General features: G+C 45.5%; 1 protein-coding gene across 37 annotated transcripts in view; it reads left to right on the forward strand.

Annotated features, from left to right (window-relative positions):
* NRXN1 (neurexin 1) overlaps nt 1–21,924 on the forward strand; it is a 981,700-nt gene that overhangs the window by 920,490 nt on the left and 39,286 nt on the right. The window contains exon 1 of one of the 37 annotated variants that reach the window (XM_081903699.1): nt 20,873–21,251. The exons of 35 other annotated variants lie outside the window; for them this stretch is intronic. In XM_081903699.1, the coding sequence (XP_081759825.1) occupies nt 21,231–21,251 (21 nt within the window). In that variant the 5' untranslated portion in view covers nt 20,873–21,230. Of the gene's footprint in view, nt 1–20,872; nt 21,252–21,924 lie in introns of those variants that run through there. One more of the 37 variants, XM_081903698.1, reaches the window with a different exon arrangement.

Raw genomic sequence — 21,924 nt, forward strand, 5'->3', positions numbered from 1 at the left:
CCTTTGCCAGAAGAGGCTAAGGGGTTGAGGTTCCATGGAAATCGAATTGCCTTCCTTCCCCACAATCCTTGCTGGTTTAACATGCAGTTAATTGGCAGGGCACTCTGAAGAACTGTACAAAATTCTCTCCCACATTTGCAAGCGCGATGGCAGCAGAAGACACCCAGATGGCTTCCAGTTCAGCTTGTACACTCTCTTAATTATTATCTCCCAATGTGGCTGGGAGCTTTTGTGAGTTCTCTGGGCCTGTTTTTGTACAGGTCACCAAAATCAAGTGGCAACACTTTTTGTGCAGAAGAAGCGACAGGTTTAAGGGGCCCTGGGCAGGATAGCCCCTGGAGAGCAGGGACAGCACCACTCTGATCCCTTCTCCTCCCCCCTCCACTCAACCTGCTCAGATACTGCAGAGGTTGTTCTCTCAGATGTGTCAGAAGCTTTTAAGCATACCGCCAGACAGTGGGCCAGTTTTATTGATTGCCAGTCCATTCCACTCAGAAGTAATCCCCCCTTGAATTCAGGGTGGCTTACTCTCAAGGAAGTGGGCACAGGACAGCTCTCAACAAATCTGGCCTTCACACATTACACAGCGCCAAATCTAGGTTTGCTGCCAGGCTGCGCAACAGAGAACTGTAGCCGATCAGTGATCCGGCAACACTCTGTGGGATGCTCTCCTCAGAGATGCCCGCTGGGCCCTTGTCTTGTATATTAGTTAAGATGCTTGGCAAGGAATTTTGTTTTTCCCAGAAAGCCTTCTGTTGGCATGGTACTGTTCTTTGTGACTTCACTATTTAACAGTGGTGCATCTGCTCTAACAGTGGTGCATCAGCGTCTTTTAATTCAATTGTCTTTTCTGCTTTTCATTTTGTTTTTTATTATTATTATTAAAAAAAGGTTCCATGTTTTTATTGGCTTTGTGCCATCGGTCTCTTGGGGTTTGTTTTGATAAAGAAAAGTGGGATTTGAGTTATTCAGATAACTAAATGGAGATTCAGCCGGCACCTTTATTGTACACCTTTAGGCATCAGGCAGAAATGTTCCTGTTCAACCAGGCCTTTGGCTGATTAACAACCTTTAAAATGTTTTTGTGGGAGGGGGAGGGGGAGGGAAAGTTACTGCTTTGATTTTGTTTTTATTATGTATGTTTTGATTTTATCTTGCATTTTTATGTTGTGAACCGCCTTGAGATCTACGGATGAAGTGCAGTATACAAATTTAATAAATAATAATAATAATAATAATAATAATAATAATAATAATAAATGAATGCACTTCTTTGCCACCTGTACTCTTTTTTGTTCTTAGGTATATGCTTGTGTGTGAGGACGCGGGTGGCGCTGTGGGTTAAAGCCTCAGCGCCTAGGGCTTGCCGATCAAAAGGTCAGCGGTTCGAATCCCCGCGGCGGGGTGCGCTCCCGCTGCTCGGTCCCAGCGCCTGCCAACCTAGCAGTTCGAAAGCACCCTCGGGTGCAAGTAAATAAATAGGGACCGCTTTCTAGCGGGAAGGTAAACGGCGTTTCCGTGTGCAGCTCTGGCTCACCAGAGCAGCGATGTCACGCTGGCCACGTGACCCGGAAGTGTCTTCGGACAGCGCTGGCCCCTGGCCTCTTGAGTGAGATGGGCGCACAACCCCAGAGTCTGGCAAGACTGGCCCGTACGGGCAGGGGTACCTTTACCTTTACCTTTTTATATGCTTGTGTGCTTAGTTACAATTTAAAAGATGTGAGGTAGCTCATCTCCAGATGAGTAAGAGTCAAAGAACACCTTGTTTTAATGAGGGATCACATTTAAGGTATCTATTTGCTCCAAGTAGCAATTGGGGGGGATCAGGATTGGGGTCACAGCTACTGGGTTCAACCCTCCACCGCCAACACTGTTCCACAGCAGCAGTCATGATCTACTTTCGTGTTGTTGTTTCGTCGTCTTAGTCGTGTTTGACTCTCAGTGACCCCATGAACTAGAGCAGGCCTTGGAAACTCTCACTTTCTTCTCAAAGCTTCTCCTTTTTTATGTCCATGGAGTTTTCTTGGCAAAATACTGGAGTGGTTTGCCAGTTCCTTCTCCAGGTGGATCACATTTAGTCTAAATTCTCGGCTATGACCTGTCCATCTTGGGTGGCCCTGCAAGGCATAGCTCATAGCTTCTCTGAGCTATTCAAGCCCCTTCGCCACGACAAGGCAATGAAGGGGCATGATCTACTACCCCCCAAAAAATGCTTCCCTCCTGGAGCAAATAGCTGCTTCCAGAGAGATGATTTTCATCAAGACCACAGTGAAGAAGGATGAATGCCCCACTCCCACATTCCTGATCCAGTTCCTGCCCCTCCCTTGACTTTTATTTCTATTTTTTTATTGTTTTAAAGGGAAGGCAAGAAACAGGCATGCCAAAATGTGACTGCATTGTAATGTGTAGTTTAGCTCTGAGATATTTATAGCCCATATTTGTCCCTTATTGGTCCGTTGCATGAGATCAAAGGGAGTGATGCCATCTGCTGTGGGACTGCATTGTACAAGTGTGAAATTTGGTGCTGGGATGTGACGTCCAACATCCTAAGTTTACAAGTTTCTAGTCCTTTTGATTGCAAAGGGTGTGGCCAGTCTCAGAAGCCAGGGGTAGGGGCTGAACAGCGATTGCTTATACTTCCCTCTCATTATTGTACAATATGGAATTTAATAGATGTTTTATATGAGGATACTCTGCTGTGATTGTGCCTTGATTTATCCCATTATACTAATAATAAAATAATAGATTTCCAGGCACTTCATGGTGTGCTTTGAAATAAGATTATGGGCCTCTGTTGTATTGACTTTGCTGCACTTCCTCTGCTTTTTAATTTCCCAGACAAATGAGTAGGGATTGTGTCTTTTCTTGGATCATGGCCTACTGTTTTCTAAGCACTTGGTTTGTTTCATGTGGTTGATGTGTAGAGTACATAGGGTGTTGGTAGACCTGGTCTCTTCCAAGGCTCCTTGTGTTTCCAGAGTATTATCAAACTCATTTTGTTCCTGAGGATCCGTTGCAGCCATGGTAGATATACTCCTTTCTGTTGCCTCTTTCTGAAGCTGATGCAGAGTTTGTGCAAAGTTCTCCATTTTCTGGAATAGTACAACTCTAAACGACTTCTTAAATTTTAGGGCAGTGAGGATTTCTATAAATTTTTGGTAAAGGTAAAGGGACCCCTGACCATTAGGTCCAGTCGTGGTCGACTCTGGAGTTGCGGCGCTCATCTCGCTTTATTGGCCGAGGGAGCCAGCATACAGCTTCCAGGTCATGTGGCCAGCATGACTAAGCTGCTTCTGGCAAACCAGAGCAGTGCACGGAAACGCCATTTACCTTCCCACCAGAACAGTACCTATTTATCTACTTGCACTTTGACATGCTTTCGAACTGCTAGGTTGGCAGGAGCAGGGACCGAGCAACGGGAGCTCACCCCATTGCGGGGATTTGAACCGCCCACCTTCTGATCGGCAAGCCCTAGGCTCTGTGGTTTAACCCACAGCGCCACCCGCATACCCTGTTGTTGGTAAACTCAACCAAATTTACCTTTCCCCACCCACCTACCTGTCATGGTCTCCGATTGGCCTGATTCATGTCCTTAAAAAAAGCTGTTGAAGTGGTTGTAGCAGAAAATAACTTATCAGTGGCTTATTTGTGTTTCTCCCATAATGAGTGTAGCTTGAGTTACTGAGTGGATTGGCCTTTTTATAAGGAAATCTCCATGCCTCCCCCACTACCTTCCTAGGTGTTGGTGTTGTTGCTGCTGTTGAATCCTTCTGTATGACTGATACGTTGGTTAAGCCATTTAACTTCAATGCATTTTCCATGGAAAGACTCAGTTCCATGGACCCCATTTCTGGCAGCAACATGTTGCTCATGCAACACATGAGATATGCATTGCCTATGTGTGATCAAGCGTTCTGCTTTTCCAAGGTGTCCAGTCAAACAGACTAAATCTATGCATGTCCAAGAACCAGAGTCAGGATGGCACAGCCTTTCTGTGATTTCTGAACGGGAGAAAGTACACCGTTTTCTGCTGCCACACACACACAAGGAGCTAGGACTGGTGCAGCCATTGGGTGAGATGAGGCCACCACCTCAGGTGAAGGAAGCCCCTGAGACGGTGTCCCCATGGGTGCCACCTCTGCTGCCAGCATAGAAGCAGTGACAACATTGGGCGCGTTCTCGCTGATTTTTGGCAAGATCTCACCAAAAGCCATGTGAGATCTTGCAGAGCGTTTGAGATCTTGCTGGAAATTGGCGCGATCTCACCCACAATTGAGGCCAGTTCCACTTCTCCACCAGCATTGGGTTGGTAGGGCTGGCAGAGGTAGCAGAATGGTAAGGTAAAGGTAAAGGGACCCCTGACCATTAGCTTCAGTCGTGGCCGACTCTGGGGTTGCGGCGCTCATCTCGCTTTATTGGCCAAGGGAGCCGGCGTACAACTTCCGGGTCATGTGGCCAGCATGACTAAGCCATTCTGGCGAACCAGAGCAGCACACGGAAACACCATTTACCTTCCTGCCGGAGCGGTACCTATTTATTTGCTTGAACTTTGACGTGCTTTCGAACTGCTAGGTGGACAGGAGCATGGGCCGAGCAACAGGAGCTCACCCTGTCGCGGGGATTCGAACCGCCGACCTTCTGATCGGCAAGCCCTAGGCTCTGTGGTTAAACCCATAGCGCCATCTGCATTCCAAGCCAGCAGAATGGTAGGGCAGCACCTTTCACTTCAAGCAGTGAAACAGGGCGTGCTGCCCTTGCAAGGAGCTCAGGTAAATCTGATGTATTGTATGAGAAGGAGACCTAATTCACAGCTGTTGACCTTAATCTTAACCCAATTCACCAGGTCTTAATGGTCAAGTGGATCAGGTTGAAGTTACACTAAGTAGCTATTATTATTTTCTGACATGATGTTTCTTCTTCTGAATGCTCCAGTATGTGGCTACATTGTTGTTCTGCATTTCCTGGCTCAGCCCACATTTTTTAAAAAGAGACTGTGCATTTAAACTATTTTCATATTGGTTGTCTCTTTTTCTGAAGTGCCGTGTATGTCTAGGCCAAGAATTGCCTTTCAAAGGAAACCAAACAGTAAATCAAATACAACCAATTTGGTTCCTGTAAGGAACCCACCTTTAGCTGTCTTCTCTTAATGGGTCTGCAAAATCTTATAATGATCCATTGAGATTTGGATCTGAAATGTACTATTGACATAGTCCTACCAAGGGATTATTTTTTTTAAAATAAACCATTTAAAATCCATCTGCACTTCTTATAAGTGCTTGTATTAATATATATATATTTAAAAACCTTAAAACCTGCTGACCAGTTCATTGGGGGCACCGCCTTAATCAATCAAAATGTTTTCGATTGATTATTCTGACATTAATCAAATAGTCGCTGAACCACGTACTAAATCTTCTCTCTCTCTAAGCTTCAAGTAGTACATATGGATGTACATACTGTAAAAGCAGGCTCCATGGAAACAAAAGAAAATGGAGCGTTGCCTGTATGCGTGAGTTAAAACAGGTCAGAAGCGCATGTGCTTATTGTTATAATCACACTTTCTCCATACCTGTTTTAGCACATAGATAATATTCCAATCCCATTATTTTCAGTGGGGTTCATGTGCACCCAGCTAAGAAAGCAAGTAGCTTTATTTTTTGCAGTGAGAGAGAGAAAATTGTTCTTGAAGAAAGGCCATTTTAAATTAAAATTGCCCCCCAACCAGTGTCCATTTCAGGAACGAAATAGGTGTTTGCAGTTAACTAAGATATTTGGTAGGCAGGGAATGACCTGAACAAGATTGGATTGTTTCAGGGTGAGCACACTTGGTGTGCATGAGAATTTCCAGCTTGCTGATTCCACCTGTTGGAAGGTCAGCTTCCTACTCTCCCAGCACTTTGGAATCTAATCCCCTTCCTGCTGGTTGAAAAGAGCTACCAAGTATTTTGCTTTTCCTCAACCTGCAGGGTGGTCATGTGTCCTACTTTACAGAGGACGGTCATCCATTTGAAGGGAGGATAAAGCTATCTGTGGCAGCTGTAGCTCCAGTGATCCTCCTAATTCCAGTGTGAAAGGCAGTACAGTGGTACCTCGGGTTAAGTACTTAATTTGTTCCGGAGGTCCGTTCTTAACCTGAAACTGTTCTTAACCTGAAGCACAACTTTAGCTAATGGGGCCTCCTGCTGCTGCCGCGCCGCCGGAGCACGTTTTCTGTTCTCATCCTGAAGCAAAGTTCTTAACCCAGGGTACTATTTCTGGGTTAGCGGAGTCTGTTGTAACCTGAAGCATATGGTACCATTGTATGGGAATTGTAAGTGAAAAGAGTGCTTCTGCTCTCAGGTCCTGCTTCTTTGTTCCTCATAGGTATCTGGTTGGTATCTGAGGATGCCAGCTTAGATGGGCCTTTGGTTTGATCCAGAAAGGTTCTTCTTAGGTTCTTCATGGAGTCATCTGTTTGAAGGCCTGCCCTGTCCAAGCCCAGTTTAAAGATTTGTTGTTGTTGTTGTTTAGTCGTTTAGTTGTGTCCAACTCTTGGTGACCCCATGGACCAGAGAACGCCAGGCACTCCTGTCTTCCACCGCCTCCCGCAGTTTGGTCAGGCTCATGTTTGTAGCTTCAAGAACACTGTCCAACCATCTTGTCCTCTGTTGTCCCCTTCTCCTTCTCTTTCCCAACATCAGGGTCTTTTCCAGGGAGTCTTCTCTTCTCATGAGGTGGCCAAAGTATTGGAGCCTCAACTTCACGTTTAAAGATAAAGACCCCTAAGAAGGGAGAGCAGCAAGGAGCCTTGATGCCCATCAACAGTTAGGCTCTGAACAGAGCAGGCACACCAGGTGCAAGGCTGAGATATTTCCTCTTTCTGCTACAGTCATTGTTTCTGAAGTGTAAGCGTATGCAACATTTCATGCAGATCTGTGTCCTTTGGTGACGTTGCCTCCTTTTTGACAGTGCATAATTGGCTACTCTATATCCCCAACCCTTTCAGTGGTGTCCAAACTTTTTTCAAAGAGGGTCAGATTTGATGAAATGAAAGGCTGTGAGGGCTGACCAAAGAGCCGACCAAAATTGTTGAACTTTTTTTAGGATTGAAGTTCTTGAGGGGTTTTTTTTAGGATTTTAGCCCAGGAAATAAACTGCCTTAGGGACCGGCAGGCCAAATTAGGCCCCCGGAACGGACTTTGGACATGCCTGTCTTATGTAGCTTTGTGCAGAGAAAGGAGCTTGGCAAGTCTGGATTTAGAGAGAGGCTGGCTGAAATTCCTTACCTGCATAGGAAACTGCCTAATGCCAAGTCAGACCATTGGTCCATCTAGTTCAGTATTGTCTACACTGATACACAGTTGCTCTCAGAAAGGGTTCCTTCCCAGTCTGGTGCTAGTAGCTCAGTGGAAGAGCATCTGCTTTGCATTAAGAAGGCCCCAAGTTCAATCCCTGGCATTTCCAGGTAGAGTTGCAAATGTCCCAGGTCTGTAAGCAAGGAGAAACCCTACTTGGAGATACAGTGGTACCTGGTTTACAAACTTAATCCGTTCCAGAAGTCCATTCTTAAATCAAAGCATTCTTAAACCAAGGTGTGCTTTCCCATAGCAGTGGCGGACTCAATTTACAAATGGAACACATTCAACAGGAAGCGGAACATGTTCTGCTTCCAAGGCAAAGTTCACAAACCAAAACACCTACTTCCGGGTTTGCAGCGTTCTATTTCCAAGTTGTTCATAAACTAAGCTGTTCTTAAACCAAGGTACTGGAGATTGGACCTTCTGCCTGCAGTGCATGCAGCCAAGCATGAACCAAGGCTAAGATTGGGTATATACCGTATTTTTCCGTGTATAAGACTAGGTTTTTTAACCAGAAAATTAGGTTTGGAATTGGGGCTCGTCTTATACACGGGTAGTGTTGAGGAGTGTTTTCTTAATTTGGAGTCCACCAAAATAGGGGGCGTCTTATACACGGAAAAATATGGTATATCAATTTCTTTCTCATTTTCTCCAACCTTCAGTTCTCCATATTAGTTCACAATTTAAAAAAAGGTCACCCTGAGATTTCCCCCCAAATTTTCATGCATCTTTTTTTGTATACAATTCAGCCCAATATATGCATATTATTGCAATGTAATAGAGTTTTTTTGTGTTTTATTTTCACTACTACATACATTTTTATGGACACTTTCCTCTAATATAGGCATTTTTGCTTATTTTTGGAGAACTGCATCACAAAATTTGGTGAAGTGCACATTTGCAAGGATGGCTGTTTCCAAGGATAGCAGTTTCTGGAAGTGCAAGTTAAGTATTTTCACACTGAAATGTACGGAACTGAATTATCCTCCATCCCTAGCCAAGGCTGCCCTTCATTAGGACCTCTGACCTACCATTGACTCCCATACCATCCTCAGACTGCTCTGCCTATATCAACTCATGCCTGTTCCCCCTCCCATCACACGATTCAAGTCCTGAATAGCAACATGGGTAGCAGCTTGCTCTTCCAAGTCAAACATACAGCTTCTAATTGAACAGAAGATGTCCATCTGCCCTGAACCACCTGGGGCACTCAGTCGCAACTGCGTCTGTTGAGCTCTTAAATGCTAGTCCTGATAGATTTGTGTGCATTTCTGTGCCTACTGATGCAGTCACTGGGCTCCAAGAATAACTTAATGCGTAGCACAAGGTCAGAATTTTGCCTTTAGGATCTCTCTCTATCTCTCCGTGTTGTCTGAGCATCATTGGGATCTAAGGGGTAGTTATTTCAGAGTCGTTCTGCTGATATAAGAAGGGGGCTATGTGGTGTCCTGGCCTTGCTGTGTGTTCAATTTCCATCCAAAATAACAATGTGGCCAACTCCTTGTCTCGTTTTTTCATCCTTTCCCGAGCTGGAAGGCAAAGTTCTGAAATATGGGGCCTCCTGTACTTTGGGGAGGAGGGGGGCTCCCGGTGCAATTTAAGAGAAGAGTCTGAAGTTGCATAAAGAGAGGAGGCTCCCATCTTCAGAACTTTGCTCTCCAAGTACTGGAGGGCTGGAAGAAGAGGAAGATAGCCTTGTGTAGAGGGGTGCTGGGATTAGCAAAATGCCTCCACTTTCCTCGCATCAAGTTCTGGGGCCAGGATGGCCTCTGTTCAAACTTGGGTTGCTTGAGGAATCCAATCTGTGTACATTTTGAAAGGAAAATGACCTGACCAGTGGCCAATGGGCAGATCCAAATGGGGTCACCCATTAAATTGGATTTGCCACCTCTTCAGTTATTGCCACGCAGTTCTTGGCTCACACAATGCATCAGAATGCATTTGACGTGCGCATTTGGAGAGAAAGCGAGCACAGAAATGCATATGTCGTGAGAAAATGTTGGACACAAAATTTGCGTGGAATTCGTTTCTCTTTTTAATTGCAGACAAATGCAGAAACAGGAAGTAACAGGTTTGTGAGTGAAGATGTGCAAAAGTAAGACTGATTCATTCATTCATAGTACAAATCTTTGCTCAGCCACAAAGTTAATCAAGGGTAGAGACACGGGTTTTATTTTTAAGAGGAATTGAAGGTGGTAGGAAAGGGGGATTGTGTATTCAGTTGAGAATTTAGCTCCCTCTTCTTTTATAATATCCACTTCTGAGTCTCTTAAAGTGATATACACTGCATATGTGTTGCCTGTAGATTTATTGAGAGGCATGTGATTTTTGTAGTTGCGTATCAATGACTGAGCATGACCCGTTTAGGCAAGGCAATGAACCTGTGGCCCTCCTAAAGTTGCTGGGCTACAGATCCCATCATCCCTTACCACTGTCCATGATGGGTAGGGATGATGGGCATTATAGTCCAACAACAGCATCTACAAAACCCACAAGTACCTCACTCCTGCTGTACAGGTTGTGCTCAGATATAGATGCCCAGCTACAAAATTTGCACACCTCTCACCAAGACAGCACACTTGTATGATGCAGTGCATGTCAATTTCAGATACTGAGAAGTGGGTGTGACCTGAAAGAGGGTCAACCCTTGATTCTCCTTTATTCGTATGCCTTTTATCCCAGGAAAAGAGATTTTCATTCTCATTTATTTTGAGCGGACACAGTGATTTCATTGGGGGAAATAATTATAGAGCACAATAAGAGCATAGGACTTGCCGATCAGAAGGTCGGCAGTTCGAATCCCCACGACGGGGTGAGCTCCCATTGCTCGGTCCCTGCTCCTCCCCACCTAGCAGTTCGAAAGCATGTCAAAGTGCAAGTAGATAAATAGGTACTGCTCTGGCGAGAAGGTAAACGGCATTTCCGTGTGCTGCGCTGGTTCGCCAGAAGCGGCTTACTCATGCTGGCCACATGACCTGGAAGCTGTACACTGGCTCCCTCGGCCAATAAAGCAAGATGAGCACCGCAACCCCAGAGTCGGCCACAACTGGACCTAATGGTCAGGGATCCCTTTACCTTTTAAGGTCTTGCTGGATCAGACCAAAGTCCTGTCTGGTCCAACATTCTGTTTCTCAGAGTGGCTAGCCAGATGTCTGTGGGAAGACCACAAACAGGGCATGAAACAGCAACTCTCTGCTGTTGGTAGTTCCATAGCAACTGGTGTTTGAGACCCTGTCCCAGCTGGCAGTTTACAGGCTCTGCCAAACAGTTCCCTTCCAGTGTGTGCTTTCAAACAGTGCCCACACTGGCTCACACTGGCAAAATGATTCCAGTGGAAATGGCAGACAAACACATTCCGAAGCTAGTGGGATTTTCTTAGAGAAGATGTTCCCACACAATTTCCAAATTACAGCAGAGCAGAGTTGGTCAGAAGAAATAAAATGAATGATGCTTGGTAGCCATCTAACAGAGTCCAGAATTGGCTGACAATTCAGAGTTAAGTTTTGTTGACATTCTAGTTCAAAGCCAGGAAAGCTAAAATAACATACCTCTTTAAAAAGGGTGAACAAAGGTGTGATACTGCTATTTCAGTCCATTATTTCGCCTCTCAAGGGCAGTTAAATAAATTTTAAAAGAGGAAGGGATTTGGGCGGGGCAGTCATTTGCTCAGTTTTCCAAATGGGCTGTGAGACTCTTTTGCTAAGTGTGGACACAAAATGATAGACAGTGTCAGACCCATTCTTACAAAAGATATTCTTTCATTTGTGTGGTCACACACTCTGTCACTTGAGAAATGGAAACCGGGAGGTAACCAAAGCATTTCAGGTTTTCTCTCTGGAACAAAACAAAACAAAATTCCCATCCAGTATATTTGAATGACTTTATGTCCTTGTAAGATGATTCCATCTTACAAAGCCACAAATATGGGCTGTTCCACGCCAAAGACTCTTCCTACATTTCCTGGTGATTCATGAGGCATAAATGCTTTGACTTGTGTTACCATCTGTGTAGATCCCATTCATACTCTCCTCCCCCCCCCCCCAATTAACTGAGCCAAGCCATAAAAGGTTGATCTACTTGGTGTGTGAATGTGCTTCTGCCTCTCTTATCTGTTGATTCCACCCTCCATTTGTTGAGTTACTCTGGCCATAGTTTGATATGATATCCAAACTGGGAGAGGTGTGGTCAATGCTAGCCTCCAAACTATGGTTTAAAACTATAGTTTAAAGTTGAGTTGCAAACCACAGTTTAGAAGTTAGTGCTAACCATAGGTGCCTCATTTGAGCATAAACTATGGTTAGACGAACCAGGGAACACAGTAAGAAACCAGTATGTGGCAAGAGGAGCAAGCCTATTTCTGGTCCTCTGGGTGGTTTGGATGATTCTCCTAATTGAGCTGTGGAATCATACAAGTGGAAAAGAGCAGTGTGTTCAAAACCTGCATCTTTGGAATTGCAGTATATTTCTCTGATGATCTGGAAAGCTCAGTTGAGTGGTCTTGTCACTATGAAGAACTGGACTCTCTCCAAGGTTAGGCAAGACTCCATGTAAGCCTTTTTTCTTCCCTTTGTCAGAAACTGATGAAGTGTTCATGAGCACAGGCAGCTCAGTAACACGAAAAAAGCAATGGGTTTGATCCTGTGGCACATGTGTAGATTTTATCCAGTGGAATCAATGTGACTTAAGGTAGTCAAGGCTTTACTTTAACTATGGCTTTAACAATGCAATTGTAACCCTAAATTGTCTGCGAGTAAGCTTCTATAAATTCAGTAGGACTTACTTCTGAATTAGATATGATTGGGATTCCAACGTTATTCCTACTCAGAGCTGACACACTGAAATTCTTCTTATTTTTTATTATATATTCGTCATTTTGTTTTGTTTTGTGTGTTTTTCTTAAAAAAAACACCTCAACACAACTTACATTAAAAACAAAGCTGAAAACAGCCTAATATACACAAGTAATAGAAAACTAGATCCAACTCTGTCCTGGCCCACTAAAAAGTAAGAAGAGAATTAAGGTCCAAAGGCCTTGAGGAATGAACATGTTTTTACCTGGTGGGTGAAAACAGATAGCAATAGCATCAGGTGTGCCTCCTGGGGGAGAGCACCCCATATGGTTGTGGCATCCCTTAGAAAGCCCCTTTTTGTGTCATCATCCTCCATGCCTCCCTCAGAAAGGTCACACAGAGAAGGGCCTCAGATCAATAATGCAGGGTCTGGGTTGGTTCATGTGGGAGAGGCATGACTAACATTGGTTCATTAATTTCAGCAGGTCTCCTCTAAGTTAAACTGAGTTGGTTGCAACACTGTGGAGCTAACCCACCTCATCAGCCTCTGGAGCGCCACTGCTAGTCAATGAGGACCATGTTGTGCTAGATGAGCTGTTGGTCTGCCTCTGTGTAAGGCAGCTTCCTAGGAATGGTCTTTCTCCTCCTGTCTTCCACTGCCTCCCGCAGTTTGGTCAAACTCATGCTGGTAGCTTCAAGAACACTGTCCAACCATCTCGTCCTCTGTCGTCCCCTTCTTCTTGTGCCCTCCATCTTTCCCAACATCAGGGTCTTTTCCAGGGAGTCTTCTCTTCTCATGAGGTGGCCAAAGTGCTGGAGCCTCTGCTTCACTATCTGTCCTTCCAGTGAGCACTCAGGGCTGATTTCCTTAAGAATGGAGAGGTTTGATCTTCTTGCAGTCCATGGGACTCTCAAGGGTCTCCTCCAGCACCATAATTCAAAAGCATCAATTCTTTGGCGATCAGCCTTCTTTATGGTCCAGCTCTCACTTCCATACATCACAACTGGGAAAACCATAGCTTTAACTATATGGACCTTTGTTGGCAAGGTGATGTCTCTGCTTTTTAAGATGCTGTCTAGCTTTGCCATCGCCTTTCTCCCAAGAGCAGGCGTCTTTTAATTTCGTGACTGTTGTCACCATCTGCAGTGATCGCATTGCTACTACATAGGTTTAAACAATTCTTCAAATTGAAGATAAAGCAGTCATTATGGAAGATCCCTCTAAAATTTTCGAAATTCTGCCAAAGCAGTACTCATGACTCTTTGTGTGATTAGGTCATTTGACTGTGAAATGGCATTAGGGATGCTCTCTGTACTGGTTTGTTTCTTGGATTTTAGTTGCATATGGATTTTATATCTCAGTTTTTTTTAAACTGATTAATTATACAATTGCCCAGATAACTTACACTATGGGGTGACTAATAAAGAAATTAGGAATGCTCTGAAACTGGGGAGTGGGGAGTGGGGAGGTGAGCAACCTTTTTGTAACACCATTACGTCTTTATCTTCTGTCTGGTAATGTTATCAACACAATAACCCTTACCTTGAATATTACATGGGCATCAGTGTTAATATCCTTGTGCACCCCTTTCACTTTTCACACCACAACAGGTCAGAAAAACGCACGAGTTGCCAAAGGTCATCTAGATTCCATGGCTATTTTTTTTGTCCTTTTCTGCTGTGAACTGCCCTGCGATTTCTGGACGAAGGGTAGTGTTCAAATAAAATAAATATACTTGCTAACTGGTGAATTCCTCAGACTTGTGCTGAGCTGGCTTGGTTTTTTTCACTTCTTTAATTCAGAGCCTTCAGACTGAACTCCAAAACATTGCGCCCTTTGTATGTGGACATTAGTTTATCTGTACCAGTGAATTAATAATTCACTTCTCTCGAGTCGTGAATTTGTAATTTATTGATCGTAACTTCTCAAATCGTAGCCTAGCTAATGAGGTTTCCTCGTGTCACAGCTTTTGTTTGTGCAGCTGGCTTAACTGGGTGTCGGGAAGTGTGTCGCTTCAAAAGAGGTTTTACAAATTAGGGAAGTGTGCTCTGAAAAATGGATGAGCCTGTAATATTTTGGGTGACCTTAAAAAAGTGTCCTTTGGGCAGCTATACACAAAGAGGTGTGAAATGGAGAGAGACATGCTTTCATGCTGCAGATGATGGTGTTGTGCATCTTATTCTTCTTTAGATTGTGTTTTTACAATACCCAGTGGGATAGGTGAAGTGGAAAGAGTGGCTATCCCAAAGTCACCTAGTCAGCTTCATGACTGAGTGGGGATTTGAACCCTGATCTCCCAAGACCTAGTCTAACACTCTAATCACTACATCAAACTAACCCATAGAAGCACTTCATGCATATGTAGAACTTCTGCCAGTTCCATGCAATGTCCGTTCTGCCTTCGTAAGGAGTCAGTCTTTTAGTGTGGCACCAAGTCTCCTCTGGAACTCCCTGCCAAGCACCAGAGTAGACCTGTTTAAATTAATGGACTTGCATTCTTCAGTTGGAGCTCAGCTCCAGCACCTCTCAGGTAGGCACCAGTGCCATTCTAAGAGAACAAGGGAGAAGTTCATGGTGAGCTCCGGCACCTCTTCCTTTAGAAAAATAGCACTGGTCACATCCATTCATTTTAATGGGTCTACACTGAGTAGAACTTAGTTGCCTGTAACCCACTAGATGCAGAAGCAGAGTTAGATTTACAAAAAGATGCTCCCCTTTGTTTTCAAAGCTGCTTCTGCTCTGCGTTGTGCCAAAAGGTAAGATTAAGGAAACTGGCTGGTTGACTTTGGAAACTTTGGGAGGTTCTGATGTTGTTGTTTTTCCATCCGCTCCCAGAAGTGGTGCAAGAGATGATTATGAAATACGGTTCGCTTTCCCCCATAGCAGCAGCACATAAGGGAATACAAGCAGGTGTGGATGTGCAGTTATTTGTACTGGTTAGTGGAGAAATGACAGGCGGTCTCTAGGAGGTATTCAATAGCTGGGTCTGTTGCTAGCAACTGCCAAGCTCCGCAAGAGAATGAAGGGAGAATGCTAGGGAACTGGCTCTAGCTAACGCTTGTTTTGCACCAAACATCTGCCACCTTCTGTTGGTCCATTAACAGAACCCATCTAGAAACCCAGTGTGTTTTATTGTCAGGAAACATGCAGAACCTGACATGGGGAGGGAGGCTGCAGTAGCGGCTAGTGTGGTGAGAAAGATCTTACCTGGGCAGGATTGGGGCAGGGCGGTTGCAAGTTCAGGGCTGCATGGATGCACTGGCAGAGCCAATCCATTTCTTCTTCTGCTGCTCCTTTTCTTACCACCACCAATCCTATCCAGACAAGCTGTAGCAACACCAGTGATGGAAAGGTGGCTTCACAGCCCTTCTGTCCTGGACTAGCTGCTACTGGGAGACTATTTTCAAATATGCTGCCGCCGCTGCTGCAATGGATTCTGTAGAGCAGGGGTCGGCAACCTGCAGTCCTTGGGCCACAAGCGGCCCATGAGGGCAATTTAATCGGCCCACAAGCTGCCCCTGAACCAAACCATCCGCTCGGCGAGTCCCCGCACACTGTGCTAAACCAGCATGGCGCAGCACCTAGCTTCCACGATGCCGGAAATCGTGTCTGTGCATGTGCAGATGTCGGAAATCACATCTGTGCATGCCTAGACACTGGAAATCATGCATGTGCAATCCAGCCCACAGAGAGATCTCTGCGGGACTTGACCAGCCCAGGCAGGTAAAACCTTGCCGACCCCTCCTGTAGAGAGTCACAAAGTGGGGAATGTGCTGGCTTTTTTAAAGCCTTTGGTGTCACAAGGTCAAAAAGATTGAACCCACAGCTGTTGTGGGATGATCGTCACAGAAGGGATGTCCCAGAGAAGTGCCCCAGTCCCTCCGTTCATTAGGGATGGTAAACCCATGGATCTCCAGGTGTCAGTGGACTCCAGTTCCCATCAGACACAGCCAGAATGGCCTGTTGTCAAGGATGATGGGAGTTGTAATCCTGAAACTTTTGGAGGGCCACAGGTGGTTTTCCTGGCCATACTGGGTGCAGCACTTGAGTTAGGATTTGCAAACTGTATCCAAACACACAGAGCATTGTGGAAGCTTCATGATGCCTCTTTACATCCAGATATTTGGAAACCCTGTCATACTCCTGATGAAGAGGGCAGTGGGCTTTCCAGGCATAGAACTGGCCTTGCAGTTATATTACTTTCTCCCCTTTCTTCTTCAGAAAAGGCACTTGGATTTACTGAGCCCAATCCCAAATTAAGCCTAGAGAGGTTAGCCTATAACCACGTGTTCTTTCATTTTTTTAAGTGGGAAAGTTTTTCACTCATTTCTGTACCTGGGAGCTTCAAACCTAGTGTAAAAAAGAAGAAGGAAGAAATCTCTTATCTGTAGGACTGTGATGATAATCCATGAAAGTCACAAATTTTCCTGAGAGACTAGTAGCAGATCATATTGCTTACCCTTCATCACACAGTACTGTGCCATTATTTCATTTTTGGAGCAAGTGTGGGAAACCAAAGAAAGCCCAACTTTGTAATAATAATAATAATAATAATAATAATTTATTTGTACCCATCCACTCTGGGTGGCTTCCACAGAGACCAAAAACACACTAAAATGTCACACATTAAAAACTTCCCTGAACAGGGCTGCCTTAAGATGTCTTCTGAATGTCAGGTAGTTGTTTATCGCTTTGACATCTGATGGGAGGGCGTTCCACAGGGCAGGCGCGACTACTGAGAAGGCCCTCTGTCTGGTTCCCTGTAGCTTTGCTTCTCGCAATGAGGGAACCACCAGAAGGCCCTCAGCGCTGGACCTCAGCGTCCGGACAGAACGATGAGGGTGGAGATGCTCCTTCAGGTATACTGGGCCGAGGCCGTAACTAAATATCATAACCCAGCAAACAGGGAAATGGTTGAAATGTGGGAACTTCTTCTAGTTCTGCCTTTTCATTCCGAGTTCATGTTCCCTGTCTTGGAGACATAATCCTTAGGTGCTTTTGGAATGTACTGCGTAAACATAGCCAGAGACTGTAATCTACAAGCAGCTGATTTTCAACAGGCACCTACAGCACTGCCAAACACATATTAGTCATCCCCTGGAATCTGTGCAGCAAATAGCCGATCTGTGGTCTGTTCCATAACCATGTCGAACCACTCTGCGGAGGAAACATTTGGAGGATTCTGACAATAAGGTAACTGTGGCAGCCTGCCACTCCAGAGCAGCTGTCGAGCACAGAGGTAGGAGGGAGCTGTGTGTTTGTGCAACCACCTGCCGCAAAACTAGAATAGGGATTAGGTAGGGAGGCTGCCAGAGGAGTTGAATGTGGTCACAGTCCACCAGGAACATGCATTTTTCACCAGCCCTATTCAAGTCAGGATTGCCAAAAGTCTGACTTGAATGGAGCACGTGCATTAGACCCTTCAAGGGGCTTATTCCTCCAGAGCCTATATGGCAGATTGGAGAGAAACTCCTGATTCACACACATACATGCATTTCTTTGATGGCTCATCATAAGAGCATAAGTAGGACCTCTGCTGGATCAGAACAAAGGCCCATCCAATCCAGCATCCTATAATGAACACTAGCCAACGTGATGTCTATGGGAAACCTGCAGGCAGTCCATGTGCACAACCGGAGATAGTACATAGGATCATATCTGGTCACCAATGATGTACTGGACAGGGTGGTGGACACACCAGAACAGCATCAAGCTGAATTTATGCAACACACTGGGTGTGATGGCCTGGGAATCCGATTCAGAGGCTGAACCGGAGGAATCCCAGCCTGCACAGAAGTCCCCGCCTCCAGGGCCGGCTGAACTGGGGCAGGGCCTTGATTCTGAAGTGCCTGCACCTGTGCCAGATCCTCAGGAGCAGGCACCAGGTGAATCCACTCTGGTTCCAGAGGTGCTTGAGGACTCAGTGCCTACAGGTGAGTCTCCCCCTGGGCCCAGTAACCCTTCGGCCTCTCCTGAACTGCAGAGGCGAAGGGCAGAGAGGCGAAGGGAACTGGTTTCTCCCAGGAGGAGTGCTCGCCTTAAGGCCAGGAGAGGCGGGTCTCCTGGGGGCCGGGACCGCCCCTGGCCTCAGAGAAGATAAAGGCCAGTCAGCCCGGTCCCAGGTTGCGGGAGCAACGTTGTTGTTGAGTACCTGTTCCTGCCCAGACCCAGACATGACCCTCCAGTGTTCCTGTCCCTGCCCGGCTTCCTGCTTCGGACCTCGCCCCGCTCCTTGTGAACTGTTTCCAGGCTAGCGACCCAGGCTAGTGACTTTGACCGCCAACGGTAACCTTCCCCCCGGGACCAGCACACTGGGATAGAGAGCAGGGAGGAGTCTGGTGGTGGTGAGGTTGGGGTGTTACAAACACGCAGGATTGTTCCTGCCATCACATTTGCACCACACCAGCTTTGCCACAACCGTGTTTCTCCCCTTCTCCATCCTGCTAACATATAGATAGATAAACTTTATTCGCCTTAGCCAATGGCCATAGCAACATAAAACAAGCCATATATGCAATTAAAAAGACAATGGGTAAAAAGGGCAATCAAATGACCAAGATTATTGTTCAGATAGTGGCCCTTAATCTCATTGCACCCTTGATAAACCTAGCAACCTTTGCTGTTGTCTGATCATTTTGATCTGATAAAAGAAAGAACAATGTGGCCGCAGATGGGTGGCCTGGGATGGTAAGTAAGAGTGGGGTGATGATCTCATTCCTCAGATCTTTATAAAGGGGACAGGACAGGAGAACATGAGCCACTGTTTCCAGATTGACCATCCTGCTGAGCTGGCTAGATGTTGGGTGAGTGGCACAGCCCTGCCACACTATCCCGCAGTGGCGTAGTGTGGGGGGTGCAGGGGGGCCCAGCCACACCGGGCGCAACATCTGGGGGTTAGGGTTAGGGGGTGCAAATCCACGGGTTAGGGGGCGCAAATCCACGGGTTAGGGGGCGCAAATCCATGGGTTAGGGGGCGCAAATTACTTGCCTTGCCCCGGGTGCTGACAACCCACGCTACGCCACTGCTATCCCAGCTGCTTAAAGTTATCCGTTGGCGGCCATTCCCAGAACTTGTGCTTGCGAATTCCATAGTTCCAACAATGTGCTTTTCTCCGCAATCCCTCCATGTGCGATCAGGGCTGTGGTTTGCCTCAGATAAATGACGGTCGCATCTCTAGGATCCACAGCCAGTTGTGAACATCTGTTTCTTAACTGGCTTTGAGTCAGTCTTCCGACTTAATCTCAGGCAGCATAATCATAAATCTTGGGCAAGCAGCTGTGAAAGGCTGAGGACAGCTCTCCACCCAGCGCTCCAGGAACTAACATTAAAGAAGCCAGCCTTCTTTTATAGCACGCTGAGCGTGGAACAAAAAGGTTTGAATATCAAACCATTATCCTGTTCGGCAGGTACGGCTGCTTCTTAGAGCAAATTAATTTTTTAATTGGTGTCATGGGATAGTACAGAACAACAGGTTTATCTGTGAAACCAAGCAAAGCTTTGTGGGAGAATTCACGCTGATAGGTCCATGACAGGTTATTGTTTCCAACACCTAAATGTTAACCATTTTTAATTAGCTTTGGAACTTTTCTCCCTGCTTCTCAGCCACATTTCACACACACACTCTGCTGAACTGAAGCAAACATATGTAAAATCTCAATTAAGATTGCTTCATTGCATAAAGAAAATCTTGAGCAATGTAGGCTGAACCAAATATTCACCCTCCTTACACCTCCAGATGCATTTAAATTGAATTATTGGCTCTTCTTCTTTCTTTTTCTGTCGTGCTGCCTGTTCAGCGGGCAGATGGGACATTTGTCAGAGATGGTAATTTGTGGGCTGTTAATGCTGAGTCTGGGTGGTTCACAGCCGTCTATTGTGGATTACAATGTATATTATTCTATTTTAGTATGCTGACTTCATTGGAGATGCGTTTGTTTTGCATAGTGTTGTTGTGAACTGCCCTGGCATTGCTGATGAAGGATAGGGCCGGCCCTACTGTTTGGCGAAGTGAGTCAGTTCCTTCAGACAGCAGATGCTGGGAGGTGGGGAATGGCAGTGAGATGCTGCAAGGCAAAGCTGTCTTTGCCGCATGGCCTGCCCTACACTCCCTTAGCTAGCCAGTTGTCCTCAGGTATGGTGGAGAATCCTCTTCTATTGCTTGTGTTAAAGCAATATGTTTTGGGTTAGGAACACACTGAGCAGCCTAATTTCTCTTCTTTTCTGGTGATTTTTCTCTTTTTGAAAAGGTATGAAAGTCTAAAATTAAATTTAATGCATTTCGCATGCAGTGAAATATACATTTTCCAATGCTTTCGATTCATTTGATGGAAACAGTAAAAAATGAAAATGCATTTTCCAATGCTTTCCAATGCATTGTCCTATAAATATGCATTTTTCTAATATGCATTTTCCTATAAAATATGCATTTTGTATGCATTTTTATATTATATATGTGTGTGCAATATATATGATATATATGTGTGTGTGTGCACAATGTAAATGTGCAGGTGTGCATTTTTTGCACACAGAGAGTTTCCTTCTGATTCACATGCATGTTTGGGAGAATCGGATGGGGTGCAAAAAGCACACTGAATGACATTTCCTTCCATTTTGGACTGTACCTCCTTAAAATTTCCTGCCGTTCGAAGCAGAAGGGACACGTTTTGCAAAATACGCTTCAAGATCCAAAAGCAGGGTGTCATATAGCAGGGTGGGGAACATTTGTACCTCTAGACACTGCTGAGCTACAACTCCCATAAGCCCTCGCAAACATGGTTGATGGTCGAGGGGTGAGGGGAGCTGCAGTTCAGCAAAATCTGGAGGGGCAGAGATTCCCCCGCCTGCTGTTTAGCCACTGATCAAAAGAACAGACTTGATCCAGCCAAAGTTCAGCACTTTTAAGTCTCATTGATTTCAGGAAGGCAGTAGAGCAACTGCTAAACCTTCTTGTGTTCGAATGATGTGGGATTTAAATAGGCTTTATCTCTGGCTGAGAGGAGCAGGTCGTAAATTAAGAATAATATTTGGATTCTTCAACGTAAACTCTGAGCCAACCAAATCCATTGCCGCTCATGTACTGACGTCAGGTGTTCCGGGCTGTTATGACTAAGGTCAGATTTATGGTAAGTAAAATGCAGGGAAATTATCCTTATTGCTACTTACAGTACACACTTAATAAAGGGACGTAAGCCACAAGTGCTTCATGTAATTGGAAGTGATTTGGTGAGAAGCCTACACTTGCCACTCCAGCGTGCGCAAATCGTAATCGTATCTTGGAGGCTCCCTCCGCAGCTTTTCAGATTTGGGATGTGCAAAGAGACACGGCGCTTTTGCCCGGCTTCCCTATTTGCATTCAAGATCCTCGGCGCTTTGACGGATGCGCACGGCGGCTGCCTTTCTAAAGTACCAAATCAATACATTCGGCGGAAGGTTTAATTATTAGCATAATCTTATAAAAGCTTCCCAAGCTGATCCGCTTGGAATGCATCTTTTGGAAAACATTTGCTACGCTGCTTGATGCCTATAATGGGGCAGCTGCTGTCTTTTGGTGAGAGGCAGCAATCCTTCTGAATATCAGCCAGTGGGAACCACAGGAGGAGAGAGTTTTCTGGTCCTCGGAGGGTTTCCCACAGGAATCTGGGCAGCCACTGGGAGAACAGATTGGCTGGACTAGAGGGGAGAGTGCTCTTGTGCTTAAATCCTGCTTGCTGGTTTCCTGTAGTCTTCTGGTTGACCACTGTGAGAGCAGGATGCTGGAAGAAGTGGGCCATTGGCCTGATCCAGCAGACTCTTCTT

The sequence above is a fragment of the Podarcis melisellensis genome (assembly GCF_964234715.1).
Source record: "Podarcis melisellensis genome assembly, chromosome: 3".
In the NCBI taxonomy this organism is placed as follows: Eukaryota; Metazoa; Chordata; class Lepidosauria; order Squamata; family Lacertidae; genus Podarcis; species Podarcis melisellensis.